Below are 19,026 nucleotides of genomic sequence, written 5' to 3'. Positions count from 1 at the left end.
CTGATCAAGTGCTATCTGACTGCATACATTGCTCTTACCATAGAAGAGTCACCCTTATGGCTGCTTCTGCCCAACTGCGCTTGACACCTTACTTTGGATTCTAATGTTAATAAATGTGCTGAGGCCTCGGATGCTACATTACCTGAGAACATGGCCAAGTGTTATATTTGCTAATTTTTATTTCTCATCTGTCCTTGTATAACAGTCAAAAATATTTTCACTACACATATACTATCTGGCTTAAGCTGGTGGACTTATACTTGTCAAGTCCAGATGGGCCAACTGGAACTTCTGGCAAATGCCAGACGAGCCATACAGTGTGTGTCCCCCCCCATCCCCCCCACGTCCCCTCCATGTTTCCTAAAGCAGCACAGTCATTCAGTGATTGTCTGTAGAGATGGCAGAATAAATTGTGCCAATCAATTATAACGCAACTGAATCCCCTCTGTATTTAAAACAAATAATAACTCAGCATGCCATGCAGAGGACTCAAACTCCCAACCTAATGTGCCACAGTCACACACTTAACACATGACTTATTGCTTCGGTGTAGGAAACCTAGCAATTGTAACTGTAAACCGTATAAAAGATCATTTTAATTCTTAGCTAAGACCACTACAGATAAGCACATCGATGTAGTGTGAGACTGCACACTAGTATGGGGTACTGAATCTGTGTCTGCTGCCCGTATCTGCACACTATACATATCTGCTTAGCTGCAGTGGTCTAAAATGACAGCTTCATTACATATAGTCAGAATTACTAGACTTGCTACATAGGAACAAATAGCTCATGTGTTGGCTGGAGAAATAGTTATGTGACCAGCGGGGTCACAACTCCTCCCCCTACATCCCGCCCCCTGAAAATACCAACGGTCGGCATGCTGACCAACAGGGACTATTCCCACTTGTGGGTATCCATGCCACCCATAGAGTGATTATTTAAATGAAAGTTATTGATTAGAAGCACATATATTATACCATTACTGATAGCTCACAAGTAGGTGCCTGAATATGGCATAGGAGTTTTGAAGTTTGAATCCCTTGCTTGGAAAGTTGTGTATTTTAATACAGGTTTATAAGTTATTATTACCATGGTGCAAGAGCATAACACATAATTACAGACAGCGCTACTGTTAAATCTCTGACTATGCCATATGTGGTCTAGAGTTTGAATCCCCTGCAGCATGTGCTGTGATGTGTGTATTTCACAGTGAATGATGTACACTTGTATGTAGTTTTAATTATATTTGCATTGTATACACTATGAAGCAGGAGTCAGGAATAGAAAGTGGAGGAAACCATATTAATTGTCAACCCCCACCTTCTGAAAGAAAAGTCTAGATCCACACCTAGGTCAGCAGTTGTGTCTGCTCAACAGAATGGATGTAAGGCATGAAGTAACATGTCATGCATGGGTGGTCTTCTGTTTGCCGGCGGTCGGGCTCCCGGCGCTCAGTATACCGGCGCCGGGAGCCCGACAGCCGGCATACCGACAATTATTTTCCCTCGTGGGGGTCCACGACCCCCATAGAGGGAGAATAAAATAGTGTGGCGCGCGTAGCGCGCCACCGTGCCCGTAGCGTGGCGAGCGCAGCGAGCCCGCAAGGGGCTCATTTGCGCTCGCCAAGCTGTCGGTAAGCCGGCGGTCGGGCTCCCGGCGCCGGGATGCTGGTCGCCGGGAGCCCGACCGCCGGCCAGCCGTAGTGAACCCGTCATGCATAATGGGGGAGGCTTGGAGCTGCTTGAGAAGCCAAGAGCAGGATTTCATCACTAAAGTAGGCCTGTGCGCTTTAAATGCAAGGGCTAATTTTATGTCCCATCCCGGCCCTGGTCCACTGTCACATTTTTTTTTAAATATGGCATTATTTTGTACAGTTTAAAAAGATAAAAAGTAGCTAAATAAATATCCAAAGTGATAGCTGAAATTCTACAATGCCTAGTACAGCAGATGTCTGGAAAGTGAAGTGTATGATTATACATTTCCATGCTCACCTGACCACTATGTTTATTAAAATTGTACAGTGACCTAGTAAGGGCAAATGGCAGAAATACCTCCATGCTACTGACTTTATAGAAGTATTCCTTACTAAAAGCCAGAAAAGTCCTCCAAAGTGAAGTTTAAAAAGCGGAGGTGTAGCAAAGGTGCAGTTTGCTACTGCTGGAAATAGTGCGCAACATTCACTCTATAATGGGTGTCATTTACCTGTAGCCATGCAATATATATCTGGATGGGCAATAAGAGTCCATCAACCATTAAGATAAATGGAATTATCAGCCTATCAAAATCACAAATATTCAGCGGAATTTAAATTGGTGATTTTTAACAGAAAAATGTGTCACTTTAAATCTTATGGCATATATTGGTGAAAATATTTTGACAAAACTCTGCTCAATACATTTCTCCATCACTTTAATTATACGGCACCATCAGTGTACACAGCACTTTCCAAAATGCCAAGTAACGTGTGTGAATACAGCAGTACAGAGGAAATGGGTGTTAACTTCTCTGAAGAGCTTACAATATATTCTGCATGTTGATAAAACATAAAGGGCTAGATGTACTAAGCTTTGAAAAGTGATCAAGTGGAGAGTGATAAAGTACATACCAGCTCCTAACTAATTTTTCAAACACAGCCTGTAACAGGGCAGTTTACATTATCACTCTTCACTTCATGTCTTTTCAAGCTTAGTACATCTGCCCATAAGAATAACATCTTGTTTGTTTTTCTTATAAAGATCATTTTACATTGTAAGGCCTGACAAACTAACGCAAATGAAACTTTATAAACAAAAAGTAAGACTAAATGTTATCCATAGGCGAAAAAAAAGTCTGCAGCAGTTATAAGAGAATTATGTAGATGTTCATATCTATGTATTTAATGCCACATACCATAATTTTTCTGTGGTCCTGAAACTCCAGTCCAAAGTAATCGCCTTCAACTAGATTAAGGTGACTGCAGACGGCATCTAAGAGTGCTTTGCCGGGGGCTCGTACCTGCAGAAAGAGGAAACGTCAGACTGTGCAGAAAGACAGCACCAACACACACCTAAAAGGTCAGACATACAAGTATAAGAAGGCTTACATTATTCACATTTGCAAATTAATAAATATATACAAGCATTTAAAAGGTATTGTTTTTTAACACTTAGGGGTATATGCAATTGCGGTCGAATTCCGGCTGGAATTCGACCATTTTTAAATTCGACACAATTCGACAGTCGAATCCCGGCCACCGGGGCCGGAATTCGACATATTCAATAAAAAACGGATTCGACAGTCCTGCTGTCGAAAAACGGACCAGTTGACGGATATGTGCGTCCTAGATTCGACTTTTTGGACGGCACAAAAGTGTTTAAAAAAACCCTAAAAAAAATGCGTGGGGTCCCCCCTCCTAAGCATAACCAGCCTCTGGCTCTTTGAGCCGGTCCTGGTTGTAAAAATCCGGGGGGAAAATTGACAGGGGATCCCCCGTATTTTTACAACCAGCACCGGGCTCTGCGTCCGGTCCTGGTGCAAAAAATACGGGGACAAAAAGCGTAGAGGTCCCCCGTATTTTTAACACCAGCACCGGGCTCCACTAGCTAGAGAGATAATGCCACAGCCGGGGGACACTTTTATACTGGTCCCTGCGGCCGTGGCATTAAATCCCCAACTAGTCACCCCTGGCCGGGGTACCCTGGAGCAGTGGGACCCCTTAAATCAAGGGATCCCCCCCTCCAGCCACCCAAGGCTGCGGATGGGGGGCTGATAGCCTTGTGTCAAATAAAAGAGTATTGTTTTTTGTAGCAGAACTACAAGTCCCAGCAAGCCTCCCCCGCAAGCTGGTACTTGGAGAACCACAAGTACCAGCACGCAGGGGGGGAAACGGGCCCGCTGGTACCTGTAGTTCTACGGCAAAAAAAATACCCAAATAAAAACAGTACACACACACCGTGATTGTATAACTTTATTACACACATGCCGACACACACATACTTACCTATGTTGACACGAGGTTCGGTCCACACATACCGCTCCATTATCTTCAATGGTGGGAACTTTGCGATCAGCGGTGAGGTTACTCGCGGTCAGCCGCTGACCGCGAGTGACCTCACCACTGACCGCAAAGTTCCCACCATTGAAGATAATGGAGCGGCTGTGCGATGTGCTGTCTGACAGCTCAGACGCGCACAGCCAATCAGGAGAGTGCCACGACGTGGCGCTCCCTGATTGGCTGAAGGGACCCTCTGTGACAGGAGTCACGGGGGGTCTCAGCATTTGGGGAAAGGGGTCCCATATGTAAACATGGGACCCCTTTAAGTCCGTGGTCCGGGTAATGCGTTTTCTTTTTTTGCCAAGTACGTGCATTACAAAAAAGAACAGGACACAGCTACACTGGATTTTGGGGAGTATAATTTTATTTTCAGGTACACCGTGGATTCTACTTGGACAAGTGGACAGAGGTCGGCGTGTGAACATAGGTAAGTATGTGTGTGTCGGCATGTATGTAATAAAATTTTATTATCACGGTGTGCGTGTACTGTTTTTATTTGGGTATTTTTTTTGTAGTAGAACTACAGGTACCAGCGGGCCCGTTGCCCTCCCGCGTGCTGGTACTTGTGGTTCTCCAAGTACCAGCTTGTGGGGGAGGCTTGCTGGGGCTTGTAATTCGGCTGCAAAAAGCAATATTCTTTTATTTGACACAAGGCTATCAGCCACCCATCCGGGGCTGGTTATGCTTAGGAGGGGGGACCCCACACATTTTTTTTCTTGATTTTAACCCATTCCCACTGAAAACCATGCTCTCTCTATTTTAGTCAGTTAAAAAAAAAAATATTCTTTTAAAAAATATATAAATAATACTTGTGTCTCCTAATAGACAAACCAAGTACATATGTTCCATTGCAGCACATCAGTGCTATTAATAACCTACATGTATTTTCATGGAAGCACACTGTACACTGTGAGATTTGTAAACCCTTACATATACATTTCCACGTGTGATTGGCTTGAACTAGAAAAAATCCTGTTTTATCCCACATACATGTCTGTAGAAGCAACTGAATGCATACATGCAATTCTTGCATTTAATAGTGCAATTTAAAACAAATTGCAGACACCAGTATGTAGCTGACTACATATTTTCACACCTGCCTACATGTGCTTGCCTTGCAATACCAGTGCATCTTATATGCAGACTTTTTTACCAGCAAGTACATATCCATAGTTTTATATTTACCATATTGTAAATTCAGCCTCAGATCAGTGTTTCTAACATGCATTTGTAAAACCCACTCAGGGGGAAGATCAATTAGCCGCAATAATGTACTGTGGGCTAATTGATCCCCCGGGGGATATACAATTAGCCCTGAACTGCGGGTGTTGGCAGTAATTACAGCTATTATTGTGGGATATTGTTTGGGCAGCGCCCCCCCCCCCCCCCCCCCCCAATAAAATAAAAATACTCATTAAATAGCCTATGAAGCAAAGTGATCTATGTGAACTTATCTATGTTATTATGTACGCGCTTTTGCCCCTAAATTAGATATTTTTGGGGCATAAAAAATGGGGGCTAATTGACTAGCGCAAAAAAAAAAATAGTGAAAAAAAATCAGAAAAAATATTGGGGCTAATTAAATTCCCCCCCTTCGATATAGTACACATAGTCTAGTGTGTACACGCGATGTCATGTAAGATGCACGCTCCCAAGGGTCGTATGCCGCATCGCCCCTCGGACCTACATGCAGGTCCGACAGGTGATGCTGCTAACAAGGGTCATTCTGCCCAAAGCAGCATGGCCTCTCCCGTGTATGCACTTGCCAATGCTGCGTCGCATCACTAGCGATGTCGCATCGTGCGCATATTGTCCTGGTGTGTACATAGTCTAACTGTGTACCTGAACAAACCATGTTGCACTGGGATGCATGATGTTGCAACAGTCCATGTACGCATCCAGTATCATGCATGCAGGGTAAATACTGGCTGCTATTGCATGGAGCCAATACTGGGCAGCTTTATTTTTACACAGCAATTTAGATTTAAGTTTGAACACGCCTCTCTCAAATCGAAATCTCTCTATACACTTTAAATCTGACTCGCCTGCAATGCTGCATGGTTTTGTCCAGGTGCACATAGGAAGGCCAATCCTGGGCCATTTTTTCAATCCCGGGTATCGGGATTGAAAAATGGTCAATCCCGGGATTCCCGGGATACCTGGGATTGGCTTTCAACTGTGTCCGGCCATCCCCCACGCCTTGCCCCGCCCCACCTGCCCCGCAGACATAAAAAAACTTACAAACCTGCACAGCTGGGTGGCGGGTGAGTGCAGGGGAGCCGGGAGGAGGCGGCAGGTGAGCTTCCAATCCCGGGATTGAATCTCGGCCGTTTTTGGGCCTAAATCCCGGGATCCCGGCGATACCGACCCTGGGATTGGCCTACCTAGGTGCACAGTTACTTGCTCATTCCTACTTTACTAGTTACCATCCCGTCAAAATGACGGAACATCATAACAGTAATGTCAGCGCCGGTGGCTGTGCGTGCCCACACGGAGCCACACTTTAATTGCTCCATCGGGTGCCATCTAGTAACTGACGCACAAAACATTTGATCCCCCCTAGAGGTGAGGAGTAGAATTAGCCGTTTATTATATAGGATTCCCAAATCAGAATCAGGCTCATAGTGTGGTAACCAAGACTATTCTGCAGAGCCATAACTACTGTAGAAAATGGAATGCCTGTGAAAGTCTTCAGTGATAACTAAATTAATCTATAATAATAATAATTTCCTTCACTGTTTTTAGATTTTGGCCCAGAGCGGCAGGCATTCTCACACAACACTAGCTATGGCCCGACGTCTCTCCTATGAGCCGTGGTGCAAGAGGTTTCGCTTACCATGGATAGACTCTGAATTCAAGTACATACAAGGTAAGCCTATAAGATACATGGTCAGATTCCTGGAGCGATTATTCAGTGTGACCCCCATAGACACTGAGCGATTTCTAGCTCACCATGTACGTTCCTGAATGGCTCGTGAGATCGGGCATCTCAAACATTAAACTGCTCATAATATGTGACACTTGCAGGAGCGTTTGAAGCTGTTTAATTGGCTAACGCTCCTGCTTATACACCTACACATATATCACCTGATCAGCCCAATAGCTGTATAGGAACGTACATAGCTCAAGATCTATAAAAGCTTTTTTTAAGCCTGGAACTTCGTAAATTCAGTAACAAAACCTAAATGATCTGTGACTGAAGATATGCAGATTGGTAATGGACATATCTAATTGGGAACGTCTCAAGGTGCTTCCATAGTAACTGTACTATGTATCCATTTTTCTATTCAGCGTAACATAATAATCTAGTCCTTTTTTTAAAATGTATTTAGCTACTTCAAAGTCTACATTTATGCCACTACAAAACATAATTGGCTCATATATACTTCACAGGCCAAGAAAATCGTCTCAGTTAAATTAAATGTATAGTTGTCATCTAAAATGGTTGTGTGTAATTTTTTATATAATAAGAGTACAGTGTACTTACAAATATAAGATAATGTTGATTTTTGATGGATCTGTCCCAGGGAGAGGGAATAATTTTAAACCCTAATTTCTAATGTGTGTGTGTGTGTGTGTGTGTGTGTGTGTGTGTGTGTGTGTGTGTGTGTGTGTGTGTGATCACATACTGAAATCCATGCTTTTGTTCTACCGCTTTAAAAATGTCAATATTAGACATAATATAGTTTTATCTTACTATAACAATATTTTAAAATCAGCTATCATGCTTATTTCAGTTTGAGATGAATAAGTACGAACTCTATAAAGAATATGTAATGCGGTGATGGTACGTGATTGGGCAAGCTTTCAGCATATTGACAATCATTTGGTCAGCATGTAGGAGATCGGCAGCAGTATGTCAGTGGCAGTACACAGACAGACAAAATGCAGCTTAACACATTTTGGGTCCGATTAAATTGTTATTGCCGCGGCCACCAATAGAGGGTGCCCAACGGCAGCAATTCAATTGTTCTGCCGTTTGCTTGCCCAGCGGCTGCGGAGGACATATTTTTCTTGCAGCCTCCCGAGGTGTGAGTAAAAATGTGTTAAAACTGGGCATTTGGGCGTCTAAAGGGAATTTAGTCGGGTTTAGCTCTTTTAGATGACTAAACCCTGTCTGTTTTGGCGCGACGTGCGCAATGTGCGTGGGTGCCCTAACGCAATTGAATTGTAATCATTTTTTGGACGTTTAAAAAGTCCAGTTTAGACAGAATTTTTAGAAGCTCAAAGCAATTGAATCTACCCAACAGTGTCTGAAGTATAACTGTAAACGTGCTTCTTAACCAGCATGTTTACAGTTGCTGACACAGAATACTTTAAACTGCATTTTAACTTGTTGAGCAAGCATATGTATTCCCTTAATTGAATATTCTATAATTAAAAGTCAGAATAATTAGATAATGTAATTATGGGGATTTGTATTATATCTACTGCAACAATTATCTAGTACTCTGGTTTTGTTGGAAGCTTAACAATGTCTATTTCTATGCTTGCCTTTATTGCCTTTATTATCAACTGCTTGGGAAATTTGCCTAATCTGACTTTGTGACTTAGTGGGCTATTTATCAAAGCTTGGAGAGAGATAAAATTGTGAGATAAAGTACTAGCCAATCGGGTTCTACCTTACAATATACAGGCTGTGTTAAAAAAACAAAACAAAAAAAAAAACGGGAGCCGATTGGTTGGTATTTTACCTCACAATTTTGTCACTCTGCAAGCTTTGATAAATGCCCTCCTTAGCAGGGCCGCCATCGGGGAGGGGTGTTTGTGCTGCTGGGCCAAGACCATGAGGGAATCCAGATGTTAGCGGAGAATATTGTCATGCACCGCATTGCCAGGGACATTTTCCATTTTGTATTTGGCTCTGGCCATGAGCCAATTGTAGCTTGTGAATAGGCAGTCAATCGGGAGCAAACGCTGCACCAGTTTCTGAATGACTGGCGGTCCACGAGGTGCGATTGGCTCACAGCCGGCTCCAAATATGAAACGCTGCTGGCACTGTCAGTCCATTCCATGGCTGCCTGTGCCGTGCTCCTTCCCTGTGGTGCTGGTGCCACTGATGTGAATCCAGCACATATACTGGCTACATGAACCGCTGTGACCTCTGCCTCCTGTCTGTAGCCCTTGGAACCAATGCCCAGAATGGTAAGCTGGGGAGGCAGCAGACAGGAGCAGAAGGTGAGGCAGGAGTTGCAATGCGTTTATATAGGAGCTCTTAGGGTGGTGTAGTAATGGGTTGATGGTGTGCTTGCTGGAGGTGCTTGCTGGAGGTGATGATGGGGGGAGAGGAGGGGAGCTGCCCATTCAGGCAGTCCTGGGCCCCACAATATCGGATGACAGCCCTGCCCATTAGTAACACGGAGTTTATTTCTTGGAGGAATTAGGGTTAATGTTTTGTCTCCCAGATATTTTTTGACTATTGACTATTGGTAAAATATAAAACAGTGTCATACGCATGTCTCCACATTTCATTCCCAGAACAGGTTTACACTGCTACTCATTGGCAGACTCTGCTTTCCGGGCTAGATAACCTCTACTCCATACAAGTTGTGTCACCAAATGTGTCATTTAAACATATGACTAAGTCATGGGCTCTTATTACAACCATGTCAATGACACAAAAGGGGAACTTTCTTTTCAAAATAGCACATAATATTGCTATAGGAATAATTTCTTCTAATAGATAAACAGAGAAATGAATAAATAAAACTCCATATACAGAGTATTCTTTGTGTTGCTGTCATACAACACACACACTTCTAACACAAGAAACTTCATTAGAAGCATTAGAGTTTTTATTATTCCACTGTACATTGCTCTACAATTACTTAACAGTGGTAATAAAGGTGACCAGAAAACATGCTATCAATTGGTAAAGAATAATCTTTGAATGTGGGCAATTCTCTCCTAGTTGTCAGTGGTAATATTTGCCGGCAAGAGTGGATACCCATTTGGGCGCTGATTTGGAAATTGATGCAAGTCCATATTTTTTGCACTAATCACACAATCTTATACTGTGCATGCACAATATGAACACCAGCAGATACAGTGTGCCTTGAAGCCATATATCCTGTGGTTGCTGGTCGGCTGGTGTAAAGACCCACAATCTTTAGGACTGTATGTAGGGCCATCTACATCTTCAGATTGGTTGATTATGTAGTGAACCCGCCAGCTGATGGTACTTAATTCATTAGCATAGCAGCTACATAAAATTAATACATTTCCTGCAGGAATTCTTTTCTTTCCCTGAAGGACAAAGCAGATGTTTGTACTTAATGTCATTTGTATTTAATTCAATTTTATACTGAAAACATGACTTATTTAACAGTTATTTATATAGAGCATACATATTCAGCATTGCTTTACCGATAGTATTTTAGTCATTCACATCATTCTTGACCCAGTAGAGGTTACAATCTATAATACATATCTCACATGTACACACACACATATATACACTAAATATTTTCCACATACAGTAAACACATATAAAGCCTCTGTGAATTGAATCCAAGACTTTGATGATATGAGTCAGCTGCCCTTTCATTACTTTGGGGGCTATGTATCAAACCTTGGAGAGAGATGAAGTGGAGAAGTGGTCCATACCATCCAACCAGCTTCTGCTATTTTGTAAACTGTGCTGGATGGGCCCTACAAACTTAAAGATCTAACTGAACAATATGAACGCTCTTGTTCATTAATGAACGAGAACTCATTCATATCGTTCAATGTGTCGGCACCAAAGATGAACGATGCGCGGCCCGACACTCGTTCACCGTTGGTGCCGGGTTGCTTATACATGAATGCCAATATGGACAATCTCGTCCATATTAGCATGCAGGGCTATAGGGCCGGGTGACCGGGGAGTGAAGAAACCCCCCCCCCCCCTTCCCGCCGGGTTGACCGTATCGGCCGTCGGGCATCTCGGCGGCACATCGCAGTGTGTGTAGGGCCCATGACTGACTGCTATGAGCAACTTAACTATTGCTACACCTCCACGGACATATTGTTTATTAAAACCTATTAAGACAATAACTTCTCTTGTATAGATGAATCTTCATTACATTATTATAGTGTAACAGGTAATGCATTTACATTTAATACTGTGAAGCCACATCTCCAATCTATTGTGGTACACATTTGTTAAGCCTAGTACATGTATGATGCCACTGTTGCTGAGTGGGATGCTCCGGAGACGCAACAGACTCAATATATTCACACATTATTTCGTCTCATATACATTAAGGGGGCCCATTTAATAATGAGTTTTAGCTATTTAAAACTCATTGCGTATGATGGCGCTGCAATTAGTACAGAGGCCCCCGCAAGGATGTGTCCTCTCCCCTTTGCTCTTCTCCCTATATACAAATAACTGCACCTCAGGTGATCAGTCTGTGAAACTCTTAAAATCTGTAGACGATACGGTTATTGGCCTCATCATCGATGGTGAGTCTGCTTATAAAAGGGAGGTTGAACAGTTGACCTTTTGGTGCAGTTGGAACAACCTGGAGTTAAATTCACTTAAGACGGTGGAGATAATAGTGGACTTCAGGAGGTATCCTCCTGTATTGTCCCCCCTTACTATATTCGATAGTGTTGTATCAGTGGTGGATGCCTTCAAATTTTGGGGTTCTACAATTTCCTGGGATTTGAAGTGGTCATACAACATAGACACAATTGTGAAAAAAGTGCAGCAGAGGTTGTATCTTTTGCGGCTGCTTAGAAAGTTTAACCTACCGTAGAGATTGTATATTAATTTTTATTTGGCAATAATTCAGTCTGTTTTTTTATACGTCGATCACTGTATGGTTCGGATTGGCTACTATAAAATATAAGAACAGACTCCAACGGGTAGGTAGGACCACAGAACAAATTATTTGTACTGACCTTCCCCCTATTCAGGAATTATATCAGGCTAGAGTTAAGAAGCAGACAGGTTATATTGGTGCAATCGCATCCTGGTCATGAATTCATTCAATTAATTGCCTTTGGCAGACGTTGTAGAGTAGGGTATGTTAAAACTTCTAGACATATAAATCGTTTTTTCCCACAGGCTGTTAGTTTATCAAATTCTTGAGTTAGTGATAGTGGTATTGGAGATATATGAAATTATCATTTTACATTTAATGTAGACTTTGTTATTGTGTAGGTTTGTTTTTTATGTAAATAACTTTGGAGTAGTGAAAAAACTGAGATACATTCCTTGTATATGTTTGTATACACGGCCAATAAAGCTGATCCCGATGAAAAAGGGTGCTCCAGTCAATCAGCTCCTGTCAGCTGATTGGCTGGAGCACCATTTATCATAAGCAACGAGTTTTAAATAGCTAAAACTGATTGATAAATGGGCCCTTTACAGTGCAAGAGCAGTCATCCTTAAGGTAGCTTTTTAATGAGCACTTTAATACAGATTAGCAAATAGAGGGGAACCGCAACCAATGTAGGTCTGGTAACAGAAAGTTAGAGAGAAAAACAAACAAATTGTCAACTAAACATAATTTTATATGAACTTTTAAAATTCCCAATTGGTTTCCTTTACTTGCTAGAATCTATCCTGAAACATAGAATGGGAATAGATAAACATTTATTGATGGTAAAACATGTGGCACTCAGCGCATCTAAACTGGTATTTGTATGATGTTTTCTTGTCTTTGCACATAAACAGTTTTATTCTGAGCCCAGGAAGAGGAGTTAGTGGTATCATTACTCCAAAGGATAAAAGCGATTTAAGAAAATGAACCAGAATCTAGGAAAAGGACATGCAATCAGCCAGTGTTCATTTGAGACTACACCCAACAATTTTCTTCCAAAATAAGAAAATCCGGGAAAGGGTGCTTTTCTATATTGCATAGTAGAGATTATAGGCTAACTAGTTTCAGAACTTTGCCAGAAGCCTAAATAATATACCATGAAGATGAAGGCAAAAATGAGTGACACTGTAGTGGAAGCAAGGGATGTCTGTTTCAGAATGCTTACTACCTTATTCTACATTTACAGTGTATAGAATATCCAACAGTGTTATATCAATGTTATTTCTTATTGTATGTAGCAAGTTTTACATTTGTACCCGTTGTTTATTTAACTTCACATTTTAAGGATATTGATACTACCCAATAAAAGTAAACTAAATTCTCTAGAAACAAATGTAACAGTAACAGTGCAAGCAAGTAGATCCATCCAGATCAGAAATAAAAGTGCCACCTGCGATGTGCCCAAATGTGCCCAAATCCACTTTAAAACACTCACTTCTGGTTGAAGCTTTGCCAATTCCTGTGCAGGCTCTACCTCTTTCAAAAGTCGAAAAATTGGGACAGGTGGAGGGTATGGCGACTTACCACCATAAAACATCCACTATTTTACTTTCTCAGTGTTCAGTTCAAAAATACATTTTAAAGATAATTTACAAAACAATGTAAAGAACGATATTCTACATTCAGAACAACAAAAACAAAATCTACAGAGGAACGTTTGACTCAACAATTGTTTGGCACAGGTTTGTTAGGAGGAGTACATCATTACAATGTGTTGTTGTGGACATTAATATCCAGATTGGCAACATATTAGCTGGGTTCATCCAACCTCAAAGGAGTTAGCAGAGCTGAAAAAGTCTGTGCTGCCATCTCACTGTAATGCTCTAACCGGCCACAGGTTTTTTTCCCAACTCCGCAAACTTCATATATCTCACATTCCTGTGTGACTAGTTTTAAGGAATAAATAGAGCAGGCGCTTTGCCCACCGTTCAAACTACATACAAGCTGTATAAGTAGGCAAAATATTTGTAATCTTTCCAAATTTTCTCAAGGCCAATATACTGTACATGCTCGTATTCATATATAAAACAAACAAAACAACACACACACACAGTTGACTAGCGATTTAAAAGAAAATAAAGGAATGAAACGCCATTTGTTGCTAAAACATGCATACTTGGCTGTCAATCACTATAGATAATAAATGCATTGCAACATTTACTTGCAACAGCAAAAAAACAAAAGCTTGTGCTAAATGGGCCTACCACCGAGTGTGACGTTCCAGGACCTCCAGTACATGGGCTCTATAAACAGGGAGATCAACACTCTCTCACATTACTGCAGCTCACTCTCTAGCGCCTACATAATTCTTGCTGCAGAACAATTAAATATGCTTTCCAGGAATTAAATATATGATGTGCAGTAATTGACAGGATCTGTATTCCGGTTCCTTTTTGGACACTAATAATAATAATAATATTAGTTATGTAAAAACAGATGTTAAATAGATATTTTGGTTTCAACGGTTCAGTATCTATGTACTAATAGCCTAATGCATGGGATTTCGCAGAAATGTCCTGCAGAATGGCAATTAGCACTGCAGATCACAGTACCCATTATTATAGATGGGGACTATGATCTGACCCCTATGTACCAAACTATGAAAATGTTTGACCAGGCTCAGATGGTGTAAACTGCTTTACGGCTATGGAGGCATGATGGCAGTAGAAAAATCTTCCGAGCCCTCTGCTGCAGCCTCCGTCTGGCACCAGCTCCAATTCCAGAAACGAAGACTGTGGCATTTGCTGTGTCAGATTCACTGGAGGAGTCATTCCCAAAAGTGGAAAACTCCTCCAAAATGCCAGGAATAAAACTACCAGGGAGGCTAGTTATCACTACCGCTGTCCCTGTGGGTTTCACGTAATACACAGTGGAACTATTTTCATTAAGAATAAAAATATCCACTGCGAAACAGAATCAAAGCAGTGTGTGATTCTATATACATAGACCCCTATATGTAAAACATTTAGGTTTTAATCATTTATCTTTCCTGTAAACTGCAAAATCATACAAAATTCAGACTGAAATGCACATTATGGAGATACCAATACATTGCCATCTGACTAAACTGGAATGTAAAAAAAAAAAGTAACATTTTTTTTTATATATGTACCATAGTAACAGTTTCTGAGGATAAAAAAAAAAAACCAATTTGTCCATCGAGTTCAACCTGTTAGAGATCTCCTACACTGTAAAATTTATAATACTAATTTTGACTCTTGTGAATGTTTAGCTATATATATATATATATATACATATTGATTCAAAAGTCACAGTACACCCTTTTGTTTAAAAAACTGCTGGAAATAGGAAACAGATTTAGATTTAAGATGGCACCCATGTTCGGTACATAACCTAAAAGATAGCCCACCTCACCCATACCTTATTGGAGTATTCAGTTTTCCCATTTCCTGCACAGTTTTTGAAACAAAAGGGTGTACTGCGACTTTTGAATCACTATATATATATATATATATATATATATATATATATATATTTATTTATTTGTGTGTGCGCGCATGTTCTCTGTGTGTGTATATGGAATTTAGACTTAATTGATCATCAATATGACATTGCAATGGTTGAAGGTCTTGGACAAACTGCTTTAGCCATGTTTTCTTTGGCCCATCAGGTGCTATTTTAAATCCATCCGGGTGTGGGTTATTTAGGCACATGTTCGAACCACTTTAAACGCTGTCTTTTAATACAGGATCCAATTGTGGGTTGGTCTTGGCATAGTTTTTGGATGTTTTCATTTCTCCAGTGATCGGTTAGTTTTATTTGTAGTATGTTTCGTAAGCACCTCATTTGGAAATGTTCCAGCCTTGTTGTAATTTTTAAGGATCGTCCATGATTCTGAACCATAAAGTAATATTGTTCTAACGGATGCATTGAAAACCTTAATTTCTGTTGCAATAGAAATGTGCTGTTGGTTCCAGAGGCCTTTTTGCTGAGATGCAAAGGCAGCTGTGGCACAACTTATACGACTTGTAATGTTGCTTGTAGCAGCTGTCTGTTGACCATTGATAGTTGAACCCAGGCATTTAAAGGTGTCCACTTGTTCATTGATGTTCCTATCTAGGCTTAGCTGCACAGGCGCAGTTCCAGTAAAGATGTACTTGGATTTTGTACACATTTATAAGCCAAGCTTTGCTGCACTTGTGCAGAGCTTATTGAGGATGTTTTGGGCACCCTGAATATAACTAAATGGGAAGAATTTAATTCCCCCCCAGAGAACAAAAGAGCAAATAAAGTTGGAACTTGTTAAAATTTTATTGACATTTAGTATATCGGCTGCGTACAGTCTGTGTGAGCGTTTTGAGTTTGGCTGCTGAATATTAACAAGGAAACGCACTTGGCTGTGCAATACAACACAAGAATTCATAAAACGTTCAGCTGCCTTAGTTCAACCATAAATTTGCAAGGCATTTTAATGATTTTGCATTTATTATCTTTATGCCAATGCGAAGACATAGCTGTACTGTTTCTGGAACGCTACCTAACTGAATTCATAGCTTATTAATGAATGTGTCTAACTTGTAGGCTGAAAGGCATTAAAACGTCACACTACGCCCCTTTTTTGCAGTAGAGCAGAAGATTACACACAGTAAAATGCTTATTAGTCAGCTTCATATTAAATTTCACAGCTATACAGATTGAAAAGCAGAGTATAATAGCACTATTCTCCTGATTTATATAGTATATGTAATCTGTAGGTAAGGAGAAGAACATTTCCCCGAGGCGTGAGCATGGGCACGGTGTTAGAAGTTTCAATATAAATGTGCCGGCCCCTAATTTTAGTTCCTCTAACAAGCGTGATAACCGTGTAAAAATAAAAAAAAACTGGTTTGACTGGTTTGGTCAGCTCACTAATCCCCACAGACACTAAGTTACACATTGTGGGGCTGACAAACCAAACCCCACAGCTGACAAGTGCAAGCGGAAAACAAAATACCACCGCACGGTATATGGCGATGTTATGTTTCAGATAATAAATTATCTACACATGGATGGAACTGAAATCGTGCTTTCAGTGCGTGCAATCCATCTGTGGAATCTAATTGTTCCATGAATCTGTATACTTTTACTAAGCAAATACTTTCTATAGAGAACCATAGAAGCAATTTAAAGGCAGCATCTAAAGCATCCCACATATGAATAAACAGTAATGGCCATAAGACAATCATTCCTTAGGTATGTACAGTACACCCTGCTGAAGATAAACAAATCTACTCAGCAAGTGGGGGAAATGTTAAGCTGGCAATATGGAACCCATGGTGTCATTTCACTACAGAACTATACAGTATGGTCTCACACTCGCACATCATCATGGGGAATTTCACAGCACACTGACCACTGGAATGGACGCCACAATGGTAACATTGAAGTAAAATGGAACAAAAGAAAATGCAATGGAGCCACATAACACGTATGTATTACATTTACGCCATCTTACAGAAACCCTGGTAACTTGGTTACTACTTTTGATTGTATTTATTCAGCTTAACTGAGCAACTAAAAGGTTAAACAGCAAGTCTTGTCCACAGTCCAAATAGTAATTATCAGCCTTTGCTGCAATATGCTCTTTATCCACTGGTGGCAGAAATCACTGTTAATAGCATTTTATTACACTAGTCTAGTGAAAGCATGAAAACTGGTATAGGGATTGGACCTTCGGTGACGCCATACACACGTGCACTTGTGGTCAGGAGCATCGTTGCCAGTTATAGAGTTGAGGGTGAAAATGTTGAACCATCAACTAGCTGTGTTTCAAAAATAATGTAATGTATTTTGCCAATACTTACAGGAATTACAATAAAAACAAACTACAGTCATAAACATAATCAAACATTTCATGTTAATATGTTCTTTGTATCTAGCACCAGGGAACGAGAGACAGTTTTAGTTTATTCCCATGTGCAAGCTATGAGCAACTTTAGGTATCAGTGTCAGCCACCTCATGTCATCTGCTCTCTGACATATGTTTAGTGCTTACAGACCTGGCCACGTCTGATATAACAATCACACCCCAATGCCACATTTCCCTCACCGGTAGGTCACACCCTCCAGCTACTGTGCGGAGACATAACACACCACACATGGACAGGAACGCTCTGGGAGACAAAGGCATCACAGCAAAAGAAAAAGACAAATGACTGAAGCTGTGAAAATAGTGAGCTCCGCAAGCTGGCCAACTAGCACCATTACAGAAACTAGGTATAGTCCTAGTAGGTATTAAGAACCTCTAATTTTAAATGATACAAATACAAAGTAAAAATAAAAACAGAAGGTTAAAGATTCTTGAGTGTGCTAAAAGTTCAAAGAACTGATAGAGCCTATTGGTATAGTGTTTGCAATAGGTTTCAGGCGGATCGTGTAAGTGACTTTTAGGCTCCCAGTTTATTGGTATCAACAGGGTAACAGGTACTACAGTTGTAATCACAACAGTGGTATTGCAGTGAGTAGCAGCGGTATATGTGTGTCTCACCTCATGATACTCTACACAGTAAAGATGGCGCCGGGCGCACATGCTCAATAGCCCGGCAGTGAGGTCATCAGGTCAGAGGTCAAGCCTCGTAGTGCCTCTGGGATCATGGGGTCCGGTTTGTATGCAGTACAGTAGACAGTGCAAGAGTGCTCGGTTCTCTAACACAACTTGCAATATTTGCAGATGTAAGAACAGCAGCATTTCTGCTATTTAAAGCCACAAATACCAAAAAGCTATAATTTTTATATTTAAGAAGATAACCAAGTTTGAAATGTGGTGCTAGGCATGGCTGTGTTGCTAGGTGCCAACTGTGCATGGACAATGCAGGTGGCAGCAATCATTAGGAGCAGGTACACACAACCTCCAACCTTCTACCAGGTACATAAAAGACAAAAAACAATAATAATATTAAAATGCTAATGAGGTATTGTTAAGATGGAATAACAATAAAAAACAGCGGGGGGATGTTTTGTCTAATTCCCTTTTCCCAAATAAATCCTTTCAAGCTCCAATATAGATATTGCACATAGTTCCTATTTGTTATCAAAAGTCTCCTGGAATGATCCAGATATCAAATTGTGCTGGCCAGATAGAGATATTGTATCGTTTTTGCACATAGAATTGTAATTTGTAGATCTGTATCGTTTTCTGGATAAAGTTCATCCACACATGCCACAGTGTAACAAAATAAG

General features: G+C 40.9%; 1 protein-coding gene across 6 annotated transcripts in view; it reads right to left on the bottom strand.

Moving 5' to 3' along the window:
• FARP1 (FERM, ARH/RhoGEF and pleckstrin domain protein 1) overlaps nucleotides 1–19,026 on the bottom strand; it is a 261,056-nt gene that overhangs the window by 85,112 nt on the left and 156,918 nt on the right. For all 6 annotated transcript variants that reach the window (XM_063953058.1, XM_063953061.1, XM_063953062.1 and 3 more), the window contains exon 3: nucleotides 2,893–2,997. In XM_063953058.1, coding sequence (XP_063809128.1) covers nucleotides 2,893–2,997 — 105 coding nt within the window. The remainder of the gene's footprint in view (nucleotides 1–2,892; nucleotides 2,998–19,026) is intronic.

This window comes from Pseudophryne corroboree, chromosome 2 (assembly GCF_028390025.1).
Source record: "Pseudophryne corroboree isolate aPseCor3 chromosome 2, aPseCor3.hap2, whole genome shotgun sequence".
Taxonomy (NCBI): Eukaryota; Metazoa; Chordata; class Amphibia; order Anura; family Myobatrachidae; genus Pseudophryne; species Pseudophryne corroboree.
The sequence above is the reverse complement of the archived record's forward strand: the minus strand, read 5'-3'. Positions and strand labels throughout refer to the sequence as shown.